The 23,853-nt window shown below is 33.1% G+C and overlaps 2 protein-coding genes across 11 annotated transcripts in view; one reads left to right on the plus strand and one right to left on the minus strand.

The window, feature by feature from the left end:
• The window catches only part of LOC125061088, a 112,731-nt gene extending 98,460 nt beyond the window's left edge, over nucleotides 1-14,271 (plus strand). For 2 of the 7 annotated variants that reach the window (XM_047666262.1, XM_047666263.1), the window contains exons 6-10: nucleotides 10,194-10,251; nucleotides 10,346-11,211; nucleotides 11,645-11,754; nucleotides 13,168-13,464; nucleotides 14,030-14,271. In XM_047666262.1, coding sequence (XP_047522218.1) covers nucleotides 10,194-10,251; nucleotides 10,346-11,211; nucleotides 11,645-11,754; nucleotides 13,168-13,464; nucleotides 14,030-14,159 — 1,461 coding nt within the window. In that variant the 3' untranslated portion in view covers nucleotides 14,160-14,271. The other 5 variants (XM_047666266.1, XM_047666274.1, XM_047666276.1 and 2 more) reach the window with 5 other exon arrangements.
• Nucleotides 14,272-16,608: 2,337 nt separating this feature from the next.
• Nucleotides 16,609-23,853, minus strand: part of LOC125061094 (la-related protein 1) — a 73,019-nt gene continuing 65,774 nt past the window's right edge. For 3 of the 4 annotated variants that reach the window (XM_047666291.1, XM_047666289.1, XM_047666292.1), the window contains 8 exons: nucleotides 23,634-23,785; nucleotides 22,724-22,832; nucleotides 22,099-22,247; nucleotides 21,212-21,345; nucleotides 20,897-21,033; nucleotides 20,247-20,336; nucleotides 19,144-19,464; nucleotides 16,609-18,467 (listed from right to left, as the gene is read on the minus strand). In XM_047666291.1, coding sequence (XP_047522247.1) covers nucleotides 19,383-19,464; nucleotides 20,247-20,336; nucleotides 20,897-21,033; nucleotides 21,212-21,345; nucleotides 22,099-22,247; nucleotides 22,724-22,832; nucleotides 23,634-23,785 — 853 coding nt within the window. In that variant the 3' untranslated portion in view covers nucleotides 16,609-18,467; nucleotides 19,144-19,382. The remainder of the gene's footprint in view (nucleotides 18,468-19,143; nucleotides 19,465-20,246; nucleotides 20,337-20,896; nucleotides 21,034-21,211; nucleotides 21,346-22,098; nucleotides 22,248-22,723; nucleotides 22,833-23,633; nucleotides 23,786-23,853) is intronic. The other variant, XM_047666290.1, reaches the window with a different exon arrangement.

A 23,853-nucleotide genomic window follows, 5' to 3' on the forward strand; every position in this document is an offset into this window, starting at 1 on the left:
TATATTTTAAAATAATATTACAATAATTTTCTGTGATTATAAGTAATAATAATTGTTTTTACATATTACTTTGATTACGTTTGTAGAATTTGGGGTTAGTTAACGGTATGTATTAAGTGATACCTGTATCTTATTTTCCATAATAAACATATATTATTTATATATCATAAACTAAAATAAATTTTCACATTCTTATTTAATGTGTTAGATATCCATTGCACTCCCTTGGCACTATGCGGGGACATAAGCAATACCTGTACCCTCTAACGCAACACCGTTATAAAAGGAAATGGACAACAGATACCAACAGCTTTTGATTGGATACCTCACGTTGGACCGGTCAATTCTCAACTAGATAAGTTTATAATATAGATTATTTGTCATGATCCTCATATCGGGCCGATTAAATAGTTATATTTAGTTAACTCTCAATTATTGTACTAGTAATTAATTAAAGTAATTTAAATACATTTTGTTTTTTTTTATTCACTGCTGGCCCTCAAATAATTAATGTGTAATAAGTTTGTAAATAAATTAATAATAGATACAAATAATAATTATTATTAAAGTCTGAAAAAAATTAAATTATTCCAAATATTAAATTTAATTACATAAATGTTTCTTTCTTAAAGTAATCTTGAAAATTTTATTAATAAAATTATCGTCAGATTGTCCCATACACAATCCCTACAACATAACGATAGTATCAAAATAAATATTTGTAACACAACGAATAATATAATTAATCACAGCGAGAAATAATATTAATTTTTAAAATTGGCGCCTGATCATCACACATGCCGATAGTGAAGATGTCAAGTACCAGAGTAGTTTTTTTTTTCATATATATATAGAGTAATTTTTCGTTAGCTTAATAATCTGTGGATAAATTTGACAGTTCACTCTATAGCTGGTATGACCCGTACTCCGTAGTCCAAGAATATGTTAATAATATATGTATTATTGTATTACTAATCTATAGGTACATTTTTGTTTTGCTTTTCATCTGAAGGGTCGTACTGTGTTTTAGGTTTTTCAAAGCGGTTAATGTATGAAGTTTGTATAGATTTTTATCACTGATATTTTTGACATTCCATATAACATTTTATATATAGGACATACAAAGAATTATTTCTACGAAATAGACAAATTCACACAGCACTTTTGAGCACTGAAAATTGTTAATAAGTTATTTAAATTTAGGCCAAAATATTATTAAATTGAAAATTCTTCCTTGTTGCAAGGACATTTGTGAGACTAGCTTTTTGTCACTGTTATGCGTTAGACACCTGAGACATCTCGTTCTATTCTCTATAAACATAAAATAATATTATAATATTAAGCATTACTGCAATATTAAATTGTAAAAATTCTGTTTATTGAAATTGATATTTTTGTAATATCGCTGCATGTTACTTTGTCCAATAAAAATGTGTTTACTAATAGCATTTTTATTTAACAGTTTAAGTTTATAAACTAATGAACTGTTGGCTTAAAGGCTTTTTTATACGACTTTTAACCCTGACTTCTTGCGATTGATTTGCTGTGCATCAATGGAAGTTCATTATATGTGCGTATTGCTTATACGATCAAGGCAAACATCGTAAGAACACTGGCATGTCTTAAGCAAAATCGACTTGTGTCAGGAACAGAAGGCTGATCAGTTACTTGTCTTTAAAAAAATATCAAAGAAATGGATGCAATCTAATACCAAGACCCATTAAAGGTTTTTAATTTATGACAAAATTGTGATCAGCCAATGTGAAAAATAAAGTTTTAATGAGCGTAAGCAGTATAATACATAGCTTTATAAAACCGTTATCGAGTAAGGTTGCGTTGAAGTATTACGTAACAAATGTAGGGGTTCCTTTTGTAAAACGTTACGATGCGGGGCGGATTGAATTACGCGTTATTGTTAATATTATTTTCAACTTTCCAGTTACACCACATAATGGTAACTATTATGAATAAAGAGTAATTTAAGTGGGCAGCTGGCTCCACATAGTGTAATTTAACAAAAGTAATTGTGACAAAATGTGGGATTTTGGAGAAATGGTAAGGAACACTGGTTTAAATTTAATTTCTCAGGCTGACCACAGATCTGCCTAACCGACATGCGACATCGTCCACCGAGTGAAGAATCAAGAATGGAGATATACAATAGAATCAGTGTGACCAGATTTAGTAGATTTCTACTTTTTTGGTAGATTTTGAGGTACTGTCAACAGAATTTAGTATGTAAAAATTATTTGGTATATTTTAGTAGAATTCACGCTTTTCAGGTATTCTAGTACTTTTTTTGGCATATCGAATAAAAGCGAGGTATTCCTCTTTCATCGATTGGATTATAACTATTTAATGTTCATTCTTTTCGTTACCATTCGTGCCGTGAGCATAGAGTGTGATGTGGGAATTCCTTTATTGAGAATTTATATAATCGAGTTTAAAATGAAACATAAATATACACAAGGATATCGCAATGAATAGGAGCAAGATCCCTTATTTAAAGTTGGTTATGTAAATCTACAAAATTTTACGTTATTTTTCAAAGTGATCAGACCCTTATTCATAAAATTGAAACAGACATACAAAACATGATGAGTTCCATTTTGAATTGCTTTATGAAGATAAATTATATAAAAACTACTCCGCTTCAGTCAACAGATCTGACAGAAGTATGTTCAAGTTAATGGACTGAAAATTGCTTTATGACAATGTTACCCAACATAAAGACGAAAAATCTTTACTTTAAGTATCATTTTATACATTTTTTAGAATTTAATTTAAAAAAAAAAAACTTGGTTTCTTTTAAATTAAATTCTTATTTTTATTATTCTATCGTTTTGTCAAGAAAACATTCATGTTTTACGTTGTAACACAACAGTAAAAAAATATAATAGATTTTCTCGTTCCTTTCGGTAGAATTCAGTAGTTTTTAACCTCCACAAGCAGTAGATTCGTCAATTAAAATCTGGTCACACTGAATAGAATTATAGATAGTGCAATTCACGAAGACGCGCCCCTTAAATTTTTGGTCGAGGGGCTCGCGGGGTGCGGGGTTTGTGCGACTAGCGTCAGTGTTGCCAACTTGGGGGTTTTCCCCCCAAATTTAGGGGTAATCAAGATGTCCAATGGGTTTTTATGGGGTACGTTATTCAAGAATTTTTTTCTCTACAAACACAGGATTTTATAAAATTTATATTAAGCTTCGAACGCAATAATTAAACTAAACCAAATATAAACTCCAAGACTAGCTACAGATTAAATATCGAAAAACAATAATTTGTTCATGAGTAAAATTTGTTCCTTCTAACCGTATGATCAAATCTGATATATTTAACGTCAATATGTACGATTTCAAAACTATCAGCAGCAACAAAACGCAGCGCTATATGCGCCTTCGACGAAATATTAGAAGCTTATCCTAATGACATTTAATAATATTGTATAAAAAGGAAAAAAGAACATTGAAGCAATTAGTTTTTTTATTTTAATGGGGAAGACCACTAGAAACTTTTCCAGTAGAGGGCGCTGTATGTTTGTTCCATTCAGTTGATCGTCGAAAAATCTCCGTCTATTTTATAGCCTTTTTTTAACGAATCCGATCTACTTTCTGGTTAAAACAAGTTTTTCAACATGTATTCTGCTTGGAGAAAAGCAGATCTAAAGAATGAGTTGAAAAGGAGAGGTGCTTCGCGCCAGGGATAGAAAGCGGATTTGGTAGCGAGGTTAGTTTATTATTAGTTTGTCGTCCTTCCCCAGCTACCAAGAAACTTGTTATGACTACTAGAATACTACTTAGGATAGGTAGAGAAGTAGGGAAGGGGATGACGGGTCTGGGCGTTACTGCATACGATTTTTGCATTTTCTGAGAAGATTTACTATGGTAATATATATATATATATTTTTTTTACCATAGGAAAGTAGAGATTTCAACGAACTGAAAGCACACCAATTTTTTGAAAAAAGCTGAAATTTTGACGTCAGAATTTTCGATTGAAAATTAGGGTTTTTTCGATATTAATTCAAAATAAGGTGAAAAAATAAATATTTTTAATCAAATAAATTACAGTATGTTTGGGACATAATAAGGTAAGTTTTCACCAAATTTCGTTTAAAAAAAATTTTTTTTTGTAATTTTATTAAATAGGTTTTTTGAATTTTTCACATAAATTTTGAGGTTTTGTGAAAAATGTCTGAATACAAAAGTTTTATATCTTTTTATTACCTACAACTTTGCCATTTAGTTTTATTCGATAGGACTTTTAGTTTTGCCGGAAATCGAGATAAACCGTTTTTTACCCTTAAAACTCCCCCCCCCCCCTACCCCTTCCCGACCTCAGATCGACCGTAATTTATTTTTCCTTTCATTTTGATCATTTTCCCTTTCTTTGATCCTATTCTAATGGGTTTCATCCTAATGTAATTTTTTTTGGTTTCAAAAATTATCGGCACTGGTCTACAACAGAGATGAACAATTTATTAATGTTATGGTAAAAAGCCTGATTGATTTTTACGAAAATTATTTCAAGGAAACCATTTTTTATAAGTATATATATATATATATAGAAATTATGAATAAAACCCATATCAGAATAGTAAAGAAAATTCGAGAAGCTAGGGGTACATAATAAGGATTTAAATCTGATTTTAATATGTTAAAGGTCTTACTTAGACCTATTAAACGTTCAATGTGAACTCGTTGCCTAGCTAATTGTCTATCCCGTTTCACCGTTACACCACTTAGTTGAGACTTTCCTTTTAAAAAGGTGGGAATATTTATACCAATGCCTTTAGCTGCAAATATATCTTGCACATTAAATCCACGATCTGCCATAATACTGTTTCTGGGTTCACATTTTTCAAGTAAACTAGGTACTTCTCTCAATCATTTGCCTGTCTGAAGTTGAGCCACTACAGATTCATCATTTTCTCATTTCTGTCACAGTCTTGGTATAAGGCAACGCTTAACATTTCTTCTATTCAAACGTTCAGCTCGTGCAGAAGTTTCTTGACCAGACGCACTGTTCCGAGAAAACAGTGTTGGTACTGCAGATTTCTTTAAAAATTTCCGCTGAAGTGGGAAACCTAAAACAAATACAAATTTAAAGTACCTAATATAACAAGTTCGTAGGAGTAGTAAGTTAATTGCTGTTTTATCACAACATTTACTAAATCATTTTATTATCTTAATGATACATACCAGTTACCTTAGAAATTGTTTCAAAATCTGTAACTTTGAAGTGCTTAGTACATAACCTACAATAATCAGTTGCTTTAAAATTAACTCTTCTCAATGCTCTTTCCCATTTTCTTCTTAGGGTGGGATTAGAAGGGATTTATGTGAAGCCACATACATCCAATAGCCACACACCAAACCATTTTATCACAAAACGTAAAATATCGCGAAGTTTTATAATTTACTATGGAGTTTGACTGCTCTACAAGGAACTATTTGACAGTAATCTTCTCCATTCTGTCTCGTTTAACTATAACAGAACAGATAAAAAGAAAAAGTACAAAAAGCTTTAAAAATAATTTATGAAAAGAAATTGATGAAAACGGAAAAAGTGTCTGACAAGAAACGTTAAGAAAAACTGATGTCGAAGAAAGAAGTTAAGAAATAAAAAAAAGAATCGTTTCATCTCATTATTATTATGATAAATATTATTCGGTCATTGATTAACATATACAAATATGTAATATGTACTTACATAAATACAACAGCTATTTTCTAGCTTCAACGTATTTTTAATTCATATTTGAAATTACCTATCAAACCAAGTGTATAACCAGCGGCACGTAAGTCTAGCGCTGGCCGATACGTGGAGGGGATTGCTGCGCATGTGTACTGTCGCGCGGGGGACAAAATGCGACTGGAGAGCCAATCGACGCTCTTCATTCCGCTAGCCCCCCCTCAGGTACCTTATTTTTTACTTCTGCGCAATAACGGTCAGCGCTAGAGTTTCGTGCCGCTAGTTATACATCAAAAACTTTAGGGGTTTTTGATCGACATTTAGGGGTGTTTGAAGTTGGTCCTAGGGGGAACATTTTGTATGAGTTGGCAACCCTGGCGTCAGTTGCGATCCGTCAGCGGTTCGATGCACACGAGTAGTACATTTTTTATTGTGAAATTCCAGAGTCGTCACGAAAGTGGCTCTACTTTATATTTTGTTAAATGTCGAGAAAATCTCAGCGTGTTGTATTTAAAAGCCAGGTATGTAAATTATTATTTAAAAGGTCTTAGTTACTAAAACACATTAAATAAGCAAAGGAAAGTAAAGTAATTTTGAGAATAGCAAATTTTACTAAAAGAAGACTTTATTTTATCTTTAAAAGTGATGATGTTTTTTTTTTTTAATTTTAGGCAAGAGAAATTATTTCAAAAGTTTATGATTTTATGAAAAAAGAAGCCAGTCAAAATTATGCAGAAAAACTCACTGATGCCCGATGGAGAACCGCACAGGCTGTTGGAGTATCTGAAAGCACTGTGACTAGAATTCTGCGCGAAAGAAAGGAATATAGTAATACAATAAACCAAAATACAGTACCTGCTTTGGAATCGAATATAACTACGGAGACGGAAGCGATAGTTCCTATAGTTCCAAATGCGGAGCGTGCAACAGAGCCGACTTTGGAAGCGGATATTGATACTGAAAATGAAGCGAGTACTTCGAATTTAGTAGACAGAAATGCTTCTATTTTTACATCACCTTTGAAGAAGAGAAGGGTAAGACCACGAAAATTTAATTTATAGGAATTTGATATTGGTGTATAAAATTGAAGTAGAGCATCTTTCACTTTGACCATGACACTCTCCCCTGTATAGTCTTTTCATTGTAGTTGCGTGTGTACCGATAACACTCAATCATTGACGTATGCTTGCACACATATAAAGTCTATAACCCGTTAGGAGGAAAGGTGGGGCGCGTCTTCGTGAATTGCACTATTGTCTATTATATAATTGCCTTCAAAATTGACATTGAGTTACGCGACATTTAATTTATTTTTTCTGTTAACAAACTTGAGAAACAAAAAGTTTTTAGAACGCGTGCCGTACATTTTCAATGAATAGGTTTAATAAAGAACTTTCATAGTTAAAGGTATCTTCATCATGTATTATTTTGTCTTGTGACGTTTTTCACTATGTGAATTGTGTATGTTTCTAAATGAAATAAAAATGAATAATAATGGAAGAAAATGTAGAAAAACGAAACTTGCTCCAACTTCCTTAAAAAGTTATGTAGGTAATTAGAAAATATAATCCAATATTTTACCAAATTTTTGATTACATTATAGTTATCAAATTGTTAGTCTATGTAAAGTTATTAAAACATTGATTGCCCATATTTGTGGGTACATGTTTTGTTATTGATTTTTATGCTTACTTATCTAGGTACCCTATTTTTTATTTACAGATTTTTAATATGTTTACATTAATAGATTGTTTGAGGCATTTTATAGTAAATGTATTGTTTTTTAAACAGTTCATTTGTAAATTTGAATGATGGTATGAAATGAATAAAGAATGTTTGCAACATTCTTTGCATATAGCTATCTATGCTATGCATATGCTGGAAATTTTATGTAAAAATATTTAACAATGCGAGACAATTTATTGAAATATTATTTTATTAATTAGGCAATTTGTTTCGGTACCCCCTCCAATTAAACTTTTGATTGATGTAGAAACTAACAGAAAATGAATTATGAATAACTTGTAAAGTAGATAAATAAACAGATTCTAAAGCATTAACATATATGGATTTCTGTTTTAATAATGATCTTAAAACGTTTTTACTCACCACATTTTATAAATTTACAAATGCTTTCAGTTTTTTATATTTTTTTTAGAGTGTTGTGGAGAGTCCATTAGCAAGAATTAATAGACCATGTAGAAAAGCACTACCTGCAGTAGCTATTACTACTCAATCTAGTCAAACAAACACAAATACCATTCAGGAAGTAAATTCAGTCCAAAGTAATATTATGCCGATGAATTTTGACATTAAGCTAAAAGTAGAGAATGTAATAGAAAAACAGCATGAAATAATAAGTTGGAGGGAAATAGTGAAAAAATCTACTGAAATTTATCTTCAATCAAATAATATTTGTGATAAAATACTACATGGACAGGTAAGCTTGAAAGGAACTAATTATTAATTTTTTTATTTATTTCCTATTTTGATATATTAGTTCTTACCAAACACATATATAGTTGTTAGAAGAACTATTTGATCAATAGTCTCCATAGGGGGCACAAATAACCTGGAATGCCTAAGTTTGATTCCTTAATAATAATTGTTTATAGATTTGTAGACATTGAGGTAATCATGTCATGAATATGTTTCTTTCAAATTAGTTTTATGTTTTTTTAATTCTTTGGGTAGTTAAAATATGCCCCATTTAACAGAAACTTCATTGTAATTTTAAAATCATTCATTAAATGAAACCCAGATTGACATTATTCAAGGCGTTTTTAAATTGTCAATTGTCATCTACATAACATTGAGTAAATAAAGCAAAACAATTTTTTTTTAATACCATGGATTGGGGTATACCAAATATAACATTTATATTTTATGATATGGTATATCAAATAGGTCTCTCACATTATTACTCTAATTTAAATGAAGCTGTTCTCGCTATATATTGACAGTACAAGCAAGAACCTTAAGATACATTTCTTGCCACCAACATATCTGTTTCTATCTTTTGTTTGATAACTTGTCAGGTCCTCAACACCTGCAAACCGGACGAAAAAGTATTCGTAAAAACGCCCCACGAGAAACTATTAGACCAAGCACTCACACAATGGTGCCATTGGGCCTCCCTCACAGAGGAGCCCAGAGATCCGCCGTTATTCTACAAATGCTACATCTGCGATATGGCGTGGTGGCACTTGGCCCACTTCCGCGACCACATACGAACCCACGAGCCTTCGAGCCTCTGCGTCGCTCTAGAAATGAATGACAACGTCGAGTGCAATATTGTCGCTTACTACAGCAGATCGGCGAACAAGTACATCGCGAACATAGAAGGGAAATGCTGGAAATGCGGCGAAAATGCGTTCGAACATACGAAATTGAAGAACTGTGTCGGATGTAAGAAACGGTTCTCCACATGCAGCAAGCTACGCCAACACCAGTGGTACTGCGAGGGGTTCAAAAAGATGCACCTAGACCTTTTCGCGTCAGCCGAGCAGATATTTAAATGTCACCTGTGCCGGTTTTACTTTTTCAAACAGGAGGACAGTATAAATCACATGATATTGCGGCATTCTGTGCGGTCCGATGTGCCCATACCGGGCTGTGCTGTTTGTGAGAAATGCAAGGACCCGATTTCCTATTTTGATGGTCATGTTTGTGAATCTAAAGGGTATGTTAAGACGTGTGGTGCGTGCAAGAAAAGAGTCACCGAAAGCAGTGCTGCAGTCCATCAGATTGAATGGAACGTCACCTGCTCAGTGTAAGTTTTTTTTGTTACTGCTTTATCATTATAAGTAAACTCAAAGTACAGTAAGTGGTTTAACCTTGGTGGATGAAGGGCTATACTATGGCACACATGGTGTGCGACATTCTGTGCACACCATGTGTGATTTTTGAAATTATAAAATATATAAAATAATATATATCTAATATAAAATTCCCCTCTCGAAAAAAACCCTATTACATTTACTGTCAGTTCTCAAATAAGAACTAGAACGGACGAGAACTGGTAATAAACTGCCCGCCGTGGTAATTATAATCTTTTTTTCAGTTGCAAAGAGAAATTAGTAAAGAGTTGTTCAACACATCTCCACGCACTTCGTCATACGATGAACTATGGATTGGCGTACAAGTGCCTCACCTGTAATTTTTTTATAATCTTTGACTTGGAACAGATTAAAACGCACAAAATGTTTTATCATTCCAATCGCGATTTTGATTATGATCTTGTAAGTATTAATTTTTCATCACTTTAATACGGTAGAACAGTGTACGGCTTCAGGGAAGACCGTGAGGAAGCTGGAAGGCCTTAGAGCCGACGACGTGTGCGGTGTGTCAGGCGGAGAAAGCTGATCACCTACTTGCAATTATAAATGACTAAGTAACAGATAGAAAAATCTAAATCCCAGAACTAAAAGGTTGTAGCGCCATTGGTTTTGGTTTTTTTTATATGGTACATTTCTTAATAAATATTTTTAATTTCAGATTTCCGTCCCAAAAACCATAGTGGATAGATTAAAATCTACGCCAGCCAAACATGATTGTGAGTATTCTTGTAAAACATAATTTTTATCGTATAATAAATCATATTATATCCTTTCTGTTTCTATCCATTATTCAAAACTTTAATTTTACAGCACCGATTGATAAACAAAGTCAAATAAATACTATCCTATTGTCTCACGATACTCAAGATATGATATATGATAGAGATGATGATGATGTCATCATCATTGATAATGTACCTGAAGCAATTGTTATACCACCTGATGATGCATCTAACGATGATCTCCCTTGTGTCATTGCTAAGATTAAATCCGAAACACTTGAAAATGAATTACAAACATCTAAAACAAAACATACTGTTACACCACAATTCGAATGTAAAACGATGGTAATCCAAATACCTAAAGACACAAAAGATGTATTTAAATGCCAATCAGATGGAAACAGAATTAATGATGATAAAGAATTAGGTATTGATAAAATTAAAAGAGAACCTAATAGTGAACTGAATGTCGTTGTGGCATCTACACTTGGTATTATAAAGTCACATAGTATGACGACAAAAAATGTAAATAAAGTTAATAACTATCCGCTAACTTCACGTTCAGAATCAGATGTGAAAATAGAAGTTATAAAAAGTGAGGAAGAGAAACTAATGAGAGTCGACCTAAGTGATATACAATTGAATGAACAGAAAAGAGAAGAAGGTAGACCGGCAGAAATATCCAATAATTTAGAACAAATTACTCCAAAAGAATCTGAAGTATCAGAACCGTTAAAGGTAGAAACAATTGTAGAGAGGGTTGTCGAAATCAATATCCCATGGGATGATGTTCCAATAAAGGAAGAATCGGATCCGGAAATGGATTTAAAATTATCGGATATCAGAAGGATATATCATGTCGGTGAAAACGAAATTGATGCTAAGCGAGAAATTAATGAATTTGATTTAACCGGACAAAGCGAGAATTGGCACCAAGACAACTTTGCTTATAATGTAAGTAATTATAACTAAACACCCTGTCAAATATAACACCGATAGACAAATGACACGAGTACCAAAAATAACATAATAGATCATAGATATATTTTCTTCAAATGTCAGAACCTATAACTAAATATTGATAAACCATAAGCGCCTGAGCACTTAAACCCCACGGCCCAATAGTCTACTCCAAAGGGAACAAAAGTTGGAGGAAAGATATATTTGAGCTCTTTATTATTTTCCGCCTGCTCTGTGGCCGCGCCAGCTTTTGTGCTTGTCCAAAGGAGGTTATACTAGGCTCACATGTCCACACAAGCAGCATCCCATCCTCCAAGAGATCAAAGACATCTTATCCGGCAGCTTGCCTTCGTCTCTAGCCATGTCTGTTGACTCCAAAATGGCTGGAACATTGCAAACCTATAATTAAGTTGCTTTTATATTTCAGTCGCAACATTCGAGTGATTATGAGTTTGAGAATAATTTGATCACCATCTCACCGAATGTAACTTTGAATACTGATGATGAAAGGAACCGAACACACAGGAAAATGGGAAAGTGAGTGGCTATGTGTATACGTCCAAATATTTTGGATTTTGAAATGAGGAATAGCATAGTTCGCTCTTAGTTTTTCTTCTGAATCTCTCCCTAAATTCCTTTAATATAAAAAACCAGGCCTCAGATTTCTGTATCTGTTTCATGATCATTTGTCAATCTAATAGGCAAGTAGGTGATCAGCCTCCTGTGCCTGACACCCCGTCGACTTTTGTGTCCAAGGTGGTTTCCTCGAGAAGTTTTCCTTCGCCGTTCGAGCGAATGTTTAATGCGCACATAGGCAGAAAGTTTTAATAACACTTTCGCCTCCGAAAAACATCAGCAATGTACCTTTTGTCGTACCGGAGCTTAGTGCGTCATACACGGAGGCGACTAGGTTTTTGCGTGTTATATAGATGGTGTATCTGTTTGTTAACTGGGCATATATATACAGGGTGGCCAAAAAGTCGTGGATCAAACGCAAATAGGGGATAGATGAGGTCATCAGCGGCAAAAAATTGTTCTACGGGAGGTGTCTAAGGTCAACCCCTGCAGAGTTATGATTTATGTTGGTTTTTATATGAAAATTGACTTTTTTTTACTAATTCTTCTTAAAATTCGAAAATATCTACATCCTGTATCTTTCTCATAATATCCACTAGATTGGCACTGATGAGTTCTTGCGTTAGACATACTATTTATAGTTGTTTATTGAGTGTATTCAAGATAATATTAAGTGATACGATATAACATTTTTTTAAAATTATAACTTTTTCTTTACTTCGGACCCCACTGTGAAAAAAATTACCGAAAAGTGTCCCTGTACTACAAATTTTGGCGCATTTAATAGGGATTCTGAAAAGGTATTACACATGGCCATGAGTCGCTCTAATATATTTCTAGGACGAAAAAACAACAACGATTCGGACTTATGATAGATTAAAATTAAAATAAAAACCAAAATAAATCATAACTCTGCAGGAGTTGACCTTAGAGACCTCCTGTAGAACAATTTTTTGCCGCTTATGACCTCATCTATCCCCTATTTGCGTTTGATCCACGACTTTTTGGCCACCCTGTTTATCCCTTTGGGCACTTTGTGACTCCAACTTGATCCATTTTCACTTGTTGATCCAATGCCAGCTGACCATAAATATGAAGCTCCGTTCGCCACAAGTGTCACGATGAGTAATAATAATAATTATGGGATTTTTATACAAATCTACCATTTTGGCGTATGAGCAGTTGTTGATGCAATTTAAATGGGCCAATCAGGGCGCAGCATTTGCCAAGGGCATCCTCATTGGCACGTTTAGGCTACTATATTACTGGCTACAGTAACTTATGTCTAGCTAGTATTTCAAATTCTCCTCAAAGTAGTAGAGAATCCCATACGTATTTATACGTTCAATACTTATTAACAAATCATGATTTTAGCGCTATTGAAATAGAAGTCGTTGCAGATGTTCATCATGTCCATCAGCAACAGTCGCACAAAACACGACCGTATTCAAATGCTGAACGCCAAAAAAGATACAGAGAAAGAAGAAAAGCTGATAAAATGAATGCATGTACATTCAGTCAATCTAGCGATGTTCAGCCACAACATTTACAAATAAATAAACGTCAACGACAATCTAATGCAGAGCGCCAAAGACAATATAGAAAATCATTACGTGAACCGCAACACAAGAGTAATACACCACATACATCCAGTATCGATCGACTGCAAAAGTAATATATTTTTATTCTCAAATAATTGGGTTTTTGATTTTTTTTTAATGTATTTTAAAACTTTATTGTTATAATATTGATGTTTAATGCAAAAAACTTAAATTATTTTTTTTTTTCAATTAATTAAAAATTGATGAAATTTAAATAAAAATCACGTGACGCGCCATGAATGATCGATGACCATGTTGTGTCTACGTCATAATAATAAAGCAATTTAACAGTACAACTTACGGCTATACGGTATATTTAATATATTAAATAATAATTAATATTAATTAACACAATTAAATATTTGTATTTATTATTTTTCTATCAACTGCAATGAGTGAAAACTAACATTATGACGTTACACGCGCTCGGGTTTGTTCGGCGTGTTTACGGTACTGGATCAAAAATTATTTATTACTTTGAAATAACTTTTGAATTATTGCGAAAATAATAGTTTTGTTATAAAACTTAAATATGATCATTCCCTATATCACAAATTTTTTTTTTTCAAAAACCCAATTTAAAGGAATGTTTTAACCGAACTATTAATATCTTTTGTAATTTGTTAAAATTTTAGTGTGGACCAGGCTGAACTTGCACGGAAACGATATTTAAACAAACAACGCCAAAGCAGGTTTAGAGCAAGACGAAAATTTGAATCGCCTAGTACATCGCATCAAGCGCATGAAGAAGGGTTTATTTTGTAATAATAATAATATTGAATAATCATTTACGTGAAATAACAATTTTAAAGTGATAACTTCTTATGGGAGGGTAAACCGCTTCGTTACGTAACGCGTTACGGCGCCATACAGTTTCGCTCTCAGTCTAACTCGCAGCGCTAGCCGTATTTCGGTCAGACGTTTTTCCCTGTCTCTACTCAGTGCTTAGTGTTAGACATCGGTGGTTTAAATATGTAAAAGCTATAATCATTGCCAAAATAAGCATGATTGGTGCGGAACTATCACAAATTGATTCAAGATTAAAAGAAAGGAAACTGGAAACTTTCAAGCAAATTTTTGTGGTTTTATTAAAAAATAACCTTTCCTTATTTTATCATATTAATATCCATAAAATTTAAGTAATATGTTCTTCTAAAGTTAAACAATTTCAACATAGTTTAAAAATAAGTTGACTTCTGACGGGCGTCCCGTGACGCACACATTTAGTTTTTTCTTATACTCTGATTTTAAATTCCGTAGAATTCTGACAGCTTTTGATAGGTCAGAGATGGTAAACCTACACATATCAAGAAGGTAGACGATACATTTATTTTAATTAATAATTCCAATACTATCTTTTATTATTATCTGCCCAGGTGGGCGTCCTCTCTTTTTTTCTTGCAACTGGGCCATTCCAAGTATTCCTTCTAGACCCATCTGTCATCAGAAACGCGGGCTCATTTCCACTGCATATTTTGAGTATTAATTCAAAATAAGGTAAAAATAATTAGTTAAATCAAATAAATTACAGCGTGTTTAGGACATAAAAAGGGAAGTTTTCCAAATTTCGTGGGGAAAAATAAGTTTTGTAAAAAATAAAAATAAGAAACCAAAACTTGGTTTTTTGAATTTTTCACATACATTTTGAGGTTATGTAAAAAAGTGTAAATACAAAAGTGTTAGATCTTTTTACTATCTACAACTTTGCCATTTGGTCTTTAGAGTCTTTTGTTCATTATACGCTATAATTGTCATTGCTATTGATTAACTACCGGCACAGGTTCTCAGACGGAACGGAAATAAGAATTGAGTCCTAGAGGCAGTTAAACACCGAAGTTAAAATTTCTCAAGGTAGGAAGAAAATAAAACCATTCGTTTTCTTATTAATTTATTTATCAATATAATAATATGTATATTATGTATAACTTACAGCCTTCTACATGCCAGTCGGGATGCGTTTAAGAGGATTTAATTTTGAAAAAAAAAGTACACCTCATTTTGACAAGATAATGAACCCAACCTCAACCAGCGATCAAGCATCTTATTTAAATTTCTTAATTCTCAAGTACACTAGATTACCGACTAAAACCAGTTTCTATATTTTAATAACAACGCATCGTTTTTGCATTGGATAGCACATCTAGGTGTAATATTACGTTACAAGTAAAATATAGAAACTCATTAATTTTGACCTACTATCAGTATTATACAAACAACCGTTTAGCAAATTAAAATCAAAAAAATTTAACTCAACAAATTTTCACTGGAAAAGTTAATTTACACCACTTATAACAGCATTTTTTTGTATTTTCATTTATACAATAATCCTAAATTTTAAGTTTTTTATCATCGTCTCCTTTGGCGTTCTTTCGAAAGAAATTGCAACAAAATACCTACTAACTTAAAAACTTAACAAATCATATTGTTGCGGTATAGTTTTAAAAAGTTTTTAGAGTCAGACATTCAATTATTTTCAACATGAATACGCTTGTTACTCATAAGTCTACTTGCGCACTTCGATACATACTAAAAACCTTCTTTTGTATCTATTGCACAACGTAAAAATTTGAACCGTATAGCGTTTATTAATCAAACTTAGATATTTTGCCAATTAACGTACGAGATATCAATTTTAAAACTATACCACAACACCTCGATCGCTTCCGAAACTCCCGCGTAATATGGGGACGGTATAATTTTTTTTTTACAACACAGAAATCGCAACCGACTGCCTTGCCCATAGCCAATAAATGACATAGACAATTCCAAGTCCCATAGATTCTAGAATTTTAAGAGATACAGAAAATAAATATTTATTTACTATACGTGAAGGATTCCTATACTTAAAGATATAAGCAGTCTTGCTAAGCGATCAGATTATTAGGTAGGCCTCTAAATTCGTTATTTATGAACACTTGAATATTAAAATAAGACGTGATGTTAATGATATAATCTAAACATATTTTATTACGATTTCTGTGTTGAATTGTAAAAATAAAAATGCTAACGGTTTTAAAATATATTAGGAACTATGTTTAACATGATAGAAGCGACCAAAGCGAACTAAAAATTACTATAAAGCACGCGGCTCCGGGTTCTTGGTAACGGAGATTTAATTTTTTTTGTATGGCAACCGCGCACTTTGCTTACGACATTTTTGGCGCCGGTGACACTCAATTTGACGTTTGACATGAAAGAAATCAAAAACCATAGAAAAGTTTAATTCATCGTTTTATTCAGAGTTATGGGGTTTTGTAAACTAATTTCAACAGCAAATTGATATCACCGAAATCCAATGAATCGTTAGCTCTTAATATTAATAAAAAAGCATCCTTATACACTAGAAAAAAAAGAAAAAATAATCGTCACACCCTTAACTTTGTTTATATTAGTGTAATATACATAAGATTATTTAGCCATGAATTAATCAAGAAGGAAGAGGATTTTGTTCAACTTCATTGAATTTTTACATGTTAAACGCTGTGAACTTTTAGAGGAAATTCGTCTCTCTAATTGAAAAATTCATTTGTCAACTTAACAACCGAATAAAAAACCATATTGAGCAAGTTAGTGCAACTATTTTTTTGACACGTCTGTATTAAAATCACAAGATTTGTAAACTCATGAGAATTAGTTTGACGTGGAGTGCGTATTAGTGCATAAACGAAATGAGAGAACGTCAAATTTACGATTTAACTGTCAAGCTGTCAAAGTCAGCTGTCGAATTTAGTTTCAATGAATTTGTGCTAATTCGAAACGGCTATTCAACACAGACGCGTCATAAAAACTGAACGTGTTCAATACATGTCTATACTTAATCTATGCGAAACTCACGTATTATACAAAAAAAACGAAATGTACGTCGTCGCAGGGATGTTGTGACATCGTATGTCAACTGTCATGTGTATTGACAGTTGAGGTATGAAGATTGACATTCCACCTTTAAATTGGCAGATCGATTATGCTAATAATTATGCGAATAAAATATGTACTCGACAGCAAGCTTCGCGCACTAATGCGGTAGTGACGTTTACGGGGCTATTTACTTTTCTATGTGATTTAAAACTTGTTGAGAAAGATTTTTTAATATCAATGTCTAATAGGAGGACCACAAACATCCCCGCGAGTGGCCCATTACGTGCATGCAACCTTAAAACAAAATAAAACCCATATGCTTTTTGTGTCGTGAACAAGTTGGCAGTATTAAAAAAAGGACCTCTCACGTTTAGCGTTTCAGTTATCTAATAATTATTATATCGTATCGTTTCCGAACGCTCGAAACCTTCAAAATTAACATCGAAAACTAGCACTACCGAAAATTACTTTTTACAAATTTCGTCTAAATAGCATAATAGCCAGTCTTTCCGACAGATTTTACGGGGCCATAAATAGTTCGGGCCTAGCGGAGAATTATTAGAGGCACGTGTAATTAATAAACATATTATTGGCTATATTTTAACAGTATACAGAAAGATTATAGTAAATTTTATTTTATAATATTCCCGCTAGACCCACACGAAACGTAACTGTACAACAGATACCGGTCTTAGGACAACTGCGAGCGATTATAACGATTTTCTTTCCAGCTTTTTAATTAATATAGAATGTTAAGAATAGGTAGCTTTGGCAATTGTAAAATGGAACTAACACGTCTTTGTCGAATGACAAAAAGGAAAGACCCTATTGTTAATTAAATAAGGGATAAATTAAGCAATAATCGCCCATCAAATTTGTATAGAAAAGATCATGATAGACCCCCTGAGAGCCTGGTAAAAATTGACAGATTCAAAATCGCCCGCCATTGCCCATAGACACGACAGCACCACAGTGTTGCCACTTAACTACCAAAAGCTACTGCCTTATTCTGCATCAACGCCTACTTAGCCAAAGAATTTTTAACGATTTATTTGGATTAATCTAGATATGCGCACAGGCAGTACAGTACACTAAGATGCTATTTTTGAAATCAATGTATATTAACAATGTCAAAAATATATATAAATATAGTTTGTAATATAACTATAGCTACTGAATGCGTGCAACGCGTAGCCTTATTGTCGATGCGTTTACAAGCTGTGGACAAAGAAAAAAACATTTTAATTAAAGTTATCAAATAATATTTTAGTACAAATTTACTGAATCGAAATTTCTTCTGTGAAACGAATTTGTTATAACGATTTATTTTAGAAATAAAAAATGTGAAATGTCAGTGCATTTTAATTCTGTAAGTTTATTTAGTAAATTTATACTTATACGCTGATTATTTTCCTCATTCATAAAATGTTACTATTAAGAATGTTCTTAAGGATTACTTTACAATCTTTCTTTAAAATAAATATCTAGCCACGTTATACGTAGTTAAGAAATGGATGAATAAAGTGTCACTGTATAATGGAGATAAACTAAAGAGTCGAATCAAAGTTTTAGGGAGATCGACCGTCTAATTTTATCATTTAATTTATTTTTTAAGCAATAGATGGCGTTGTGCATGTATAAAACGCCACGGCATTACGACATCCTAGATATATATTATTTAGGATTTAATATTTAAATTTAAGATTTTACTGTATAAGTTAATAATACAATATCACATATATTCTCTCTAATCTCTTTAGTAAATTATAAAATAGTTGAAGTATGACGTCATCATCTTAACGTTTGTATTTTGCTCTTTGTACATTGACTATAAATGAGATATGGGGAGAGTATGATTTGACAGTAACTTAAATAAAAAGTTTGAAAAACTCACCTATGCTTCATTCACACACAGCCTGCAATCCCAGAAAACCGCGAGGTCGCATCGTGACCGAAGTAAAACCGGTGATAGCCGGATTCGACCGGTCCGTACCGTCGAGAACCGGTTACATACACTTAACACTAGCGTTCAACACTTTGGGTCCATAAGATTTTTTAATTTTTTTTTAGTTTTATTTATATAAAAATGCAATGTCCTATAATTACGAACGGCTCAGTCTATGTATATACACGTTATGTACGTTCCTCTGAACGCATCACTGCGTACGCGCCGCGACCGGCTGCTTCATTTCTTGATCCGGTTTTGATTTTGGTGCTGAAAACAAAATAATTTTATTATCCTGTCACACATTTTTATTTGAATAATATACAGGATGTAATTAGATTGTTGTGTCAACATTGCACCCATACACATCATTAAAACGTGGCTGGAACGCCTTGGCAACACATTTTCTATCGCACTACTTTCGCAGTAACTCAGAATAGTTAACAAATCTATTCAAAGTGGACATTCAGTGCACAAATACTATATTAAACTCAATAATATTAGTGTAAATAGCTTTCAAAAGTCCTTTTTTTTTCTTTTCCTATATAAAAAAAATTTAATAATTTTTTCGTGTTTGCGGGAGAATCTCAGTATTGTCGCCGTCGATTCCAATTATTGCATGACAATAGACCAATACAAATAGTTCTCAAACGTAGGGTTATACTAAAATTATTCTGGAATAGGCGTCATAAAAGTCATACAAGCCGATATATACAATAAAAACATAGTATTTATATGCATAAATTGCCATTAAAAAGTATATAATGTACTTTTTTATACTTCTTTTGGCGCGTTAGGGAAAAATGATGAGAGTAATTTTTTTCTATTGTTAGTGTAGTTTTTTCTATAAACGTAGAATACATTTTTTGTAAATATTTTTATCTTGTTAAGCCAAAGAGGTATTACTTCTAACGCGTGTACATAAGTACACACGTATTTTAAATGTCAAATTATGCCTTAGCAGAAGCTCCGAAAATGAGGTACTTCATTTACCAGTTCCTCATTTCCTAAAGAGTATTTGGAAGTCGTATAGATATAAAAAAAACAGATACCTACGCCTGGTCCTGTTGATAGCGACAACGCTCTGTGCGCCGCAAGAGCCAGCTCGGCCGCGTTCGTTGTTGCCAGATGTGTTTGGAGCTCTACAATAAAATCATTATTTGATAACATTAAATATAATTTTTTTGTCTTATTAAGTGGCAGCTAGGTGAGGGGTACCGGGTTCGATTCCCGGTTCGAGGGCAAGTTTTAATTTAATTTAAATTTGTTCTCGGCCTTTGGGAGGGTTGTGCGGTACCGGGCGAGTGCTTAAGCCGTACATGGAGGACACGGTGGAAGTTCTAAAGACAAGCACGAATTATAAAAAATCCTATACTTGACGCTGGCTAATGCACAAATCGTGCTATAGCCATTTAAAAAAATATATATATATCAAATTAATATTAAAACATGAACAGGGTTAGCCTAAGTGACTTCCTCAGCTAGATCCACGCTCTTTCAAATTATATGAAGAACAAGGAATATGAGAATATCAGAATGAATTGGGGGTCGAAATTATGACGTACTTAGCACTAAGTCTCAAATCGAGGTAGCTGACCCACGCATAGAAGGCATATTAAATGATCTTAAAAACAGACACACAAAAATGTCTGTCCCGTTTGCTTCGTTACATCAATTAATATGTAATGTCAGTTTTACTCACTTGAAATAGTTCCTGTGGTGCTGATGGTGTGGTCTATCGCTTTCGGACACAGATCTGTGTCTGTCGTATGGCCGGGCGTGGGGTCCGCGGCCTGGTGCATTGGGTCCTTGCGCACCCAATAGTTCGTTTAATTGGGGCTGGAATATAATGGATAAATGTTAAATGAGGGTAGATACAAAAATAGTTCTTAAATATCTCAACGAGATTAATTCATACGTGAAAGGATTTACAAATGATTAAACAAATTTACTTCAAACAAAAAATAAGGGTAACGTCATAAAATATATTTAAAATGAGGGTAGAATCGAATCTTACCTCAAGTACCCTGAAGTCCTCGATGGTGTTAAAGTTGGCGAGGTATCCTTTAAGTTTAGGCTCGACTTGAAGCGCTGCAGCATGTTTGTAGTATTTCAGGAACGCCCAGAACTTTTCTAATCCATATAATTGACCTAAAATTAAATAAAATTTGTTTTAAACAGTTATTTTTGGAAATTATTTACGACGAGCATGCATGGATGTCATGGATGAAGAGAAAGCAGTATGTCAGGACCGTAGCGAGTGGAGATCCGTGATCACTGCAGATTTCGGGAAAAATGCTTGATGATACCAATAAATAATTAGTAAAATCAATTTTACCATCAGAAGAATTAGTAATTTTAAAGTGACTACTAACACACATAAATAAGTTAAATTAAATACGAAGACAGACATAGGACTAATGTCGTGTTTTTTTACGATAAAAATCCCAAATTTATTTAAAATTCTGTTCTATAATATATTTAAAGAAATAATATTACTCTATGTCACATGCTATGGAATCTAAAAAAGGTATGATTTTAAATCTCTATATATTAAAATTCTCATATTTGTTCCCATATTCCTCCGAATCGGCTCGACCTATTCTGATATTTTTATGCATATTCAGTAAGTCTGAGAATTGGCTACTATCTTTCAAACCCCTAAGTGATAAGGGGTGTTCACTGTTCACTCCAAAAAGAAAATTTATTTTTTAGAAAAAATGTTTTGTTTCAAATGATACAGCATACAAAAATACATACAACCCCTAATTTTCACCCCTCTACGATCAACTCCATTTTTTTATTATTGTATATAGTTATTTTTATTTAACTAAAAAATGTTTCCTACAAATAATATACATGGTCAAAACACAGCTAGTAACTCAATAAAATATATCCACTCACCACCATTCTCATAGTCCTGCATAGTTTCAGTTTGGAAGTCTTTGTACAGTTCCGGACGGAATTTACGCTCAAGTCCGTACGAGTAGAAACGGAAAAGGCATTCGAGGCCGTACCGGAAACCAGCAATAGCGTCTTCATTCGCCAACGCTCTATACAAAATAAATAACAATTAATCGTAATTTCTTAATATTCCTCTTATTTTATATATAAAAACTGCGACTACCCTCAAAATATAATTTTAACTTTTGGTCACAAATCAACACCTGAATATAGGAATTGATAATACAAATAATAAACTCGTGTAGAATTTGAATTATGAACGACAAAACTATTATAACGCACTTTTTAGACAGAATATCATTTTAACAATCATTTTAAAAGCATTTTAAAAGTTTATTGCCAGTTCTTCCTTTCCGTTCTACGCCCTTGATTTGAGAACTGGCAGTAAATGTAAAAGTAGAAGCATTTCATGTATATTTCTTTTTTGACGTTCATAAGTGTACATTGTGTTACCTACATGAATAAATGATTTTTGACTTTTGAGTCTCTTGTATAGACTAAGAATAGATAAAAAGGGGCGGTAACATATAACTCAATTTATTCAAAAAGAGTCAGTAATTCTTACCTGAATTCGTTGTACATGGTCCTGTTAAAGTGATCCCGAAGGAAGAAGGACCAGAAACGGAAGAGTGTGTTCATCTCTTGCGACTGACCGATTCCGAGCTTCTTGCGTTCTAAAGTAAATCAAAACTTTAATATGGGTCTAGCAATCATGAGTCTTTCATTGCATTGGAATACCGATTCACGGACTTTCATTCAATAAAACTTATAAAAAACGACTAAACTACAACTGCTAATCTTAGCCGATATTATTATAGGTACAATGAATGATGCTATCAGATCATCTATACAAATGTATAAAACTAATTCAATATTGCTATTAAAAAATTAGAAGCAAACAGTTTAATACAGAAATAAATGTAATACAAAAGGAAACTAAATAATGTGCAATTTTTGAATAAATTACCGTCTAAAATTCATAATAATAGCGCGTTTAGACTAAAATTGGGACGGCTGATGGCGACGTGTATCTCGTTTGTATATGTATAAAATTTTTATCTATAACCATTTTGTTCTAAAATGCTAGTTATAAAGGTTTTTCATAAACAATATTGAATTTGACGGCTCATTGGTCTAGTGGTTAGTACCCCTGACTGCGAATCCATGGTTCCCGGGTTCGATCCCCGGCTGAGCCAAACATAGATGTGATGAGCATTTGGTGTTGTGCTTAGGTCTTGGGTGTTTAAATATGTATTTATATTTCTATGTATCTATAATATGTATGTATATCCGTTGCTTAGTACCCATAACACAAGCTTCACCAGCTTAGCATGGAACACCAAACGATGGTGTAAATTGTCCAATCAAAAAAAAAAAAATATTGCCACAATCATTTACTTAAGAGAGATCTAGTTGAATCTACAATAATATAAAATTAATGAAAATTAATGCAGATGAAGCTACAAGGAGTTTACCTTTGAGGCACCGTGAGTGATATTTGTGATAGGCCTGTTGCGTGAAGTGGTTCTCTCGAAGCAATCCGTGCGACGGGTGATGGAAGGCGGGCAACGATTGAGGAGCGGAGCCGCATGACGAGCCTAGTGTCGGTGAAGTGCCGAGAGAAGATCTACAAACAGATTTGTATATATATATAAGTAAACCTATATTCTGTACTGAAAGAGCCGTCGTTGAATT

The sequence above is a fragment of the Pieris napi genome, chromosome 23, assembly GCF_905475465.1.
Source record: "Pieris napi chromosome 23, ilPieNapi1.2, whole genome shotgun sequence".
In the NCBI taxonomy this organism is placed as follows: Eukaryota; Metazoa; Arthropoda; class Insecta; order Lepidoptera; family Pieridae; genus Pieris; species Pieris napi.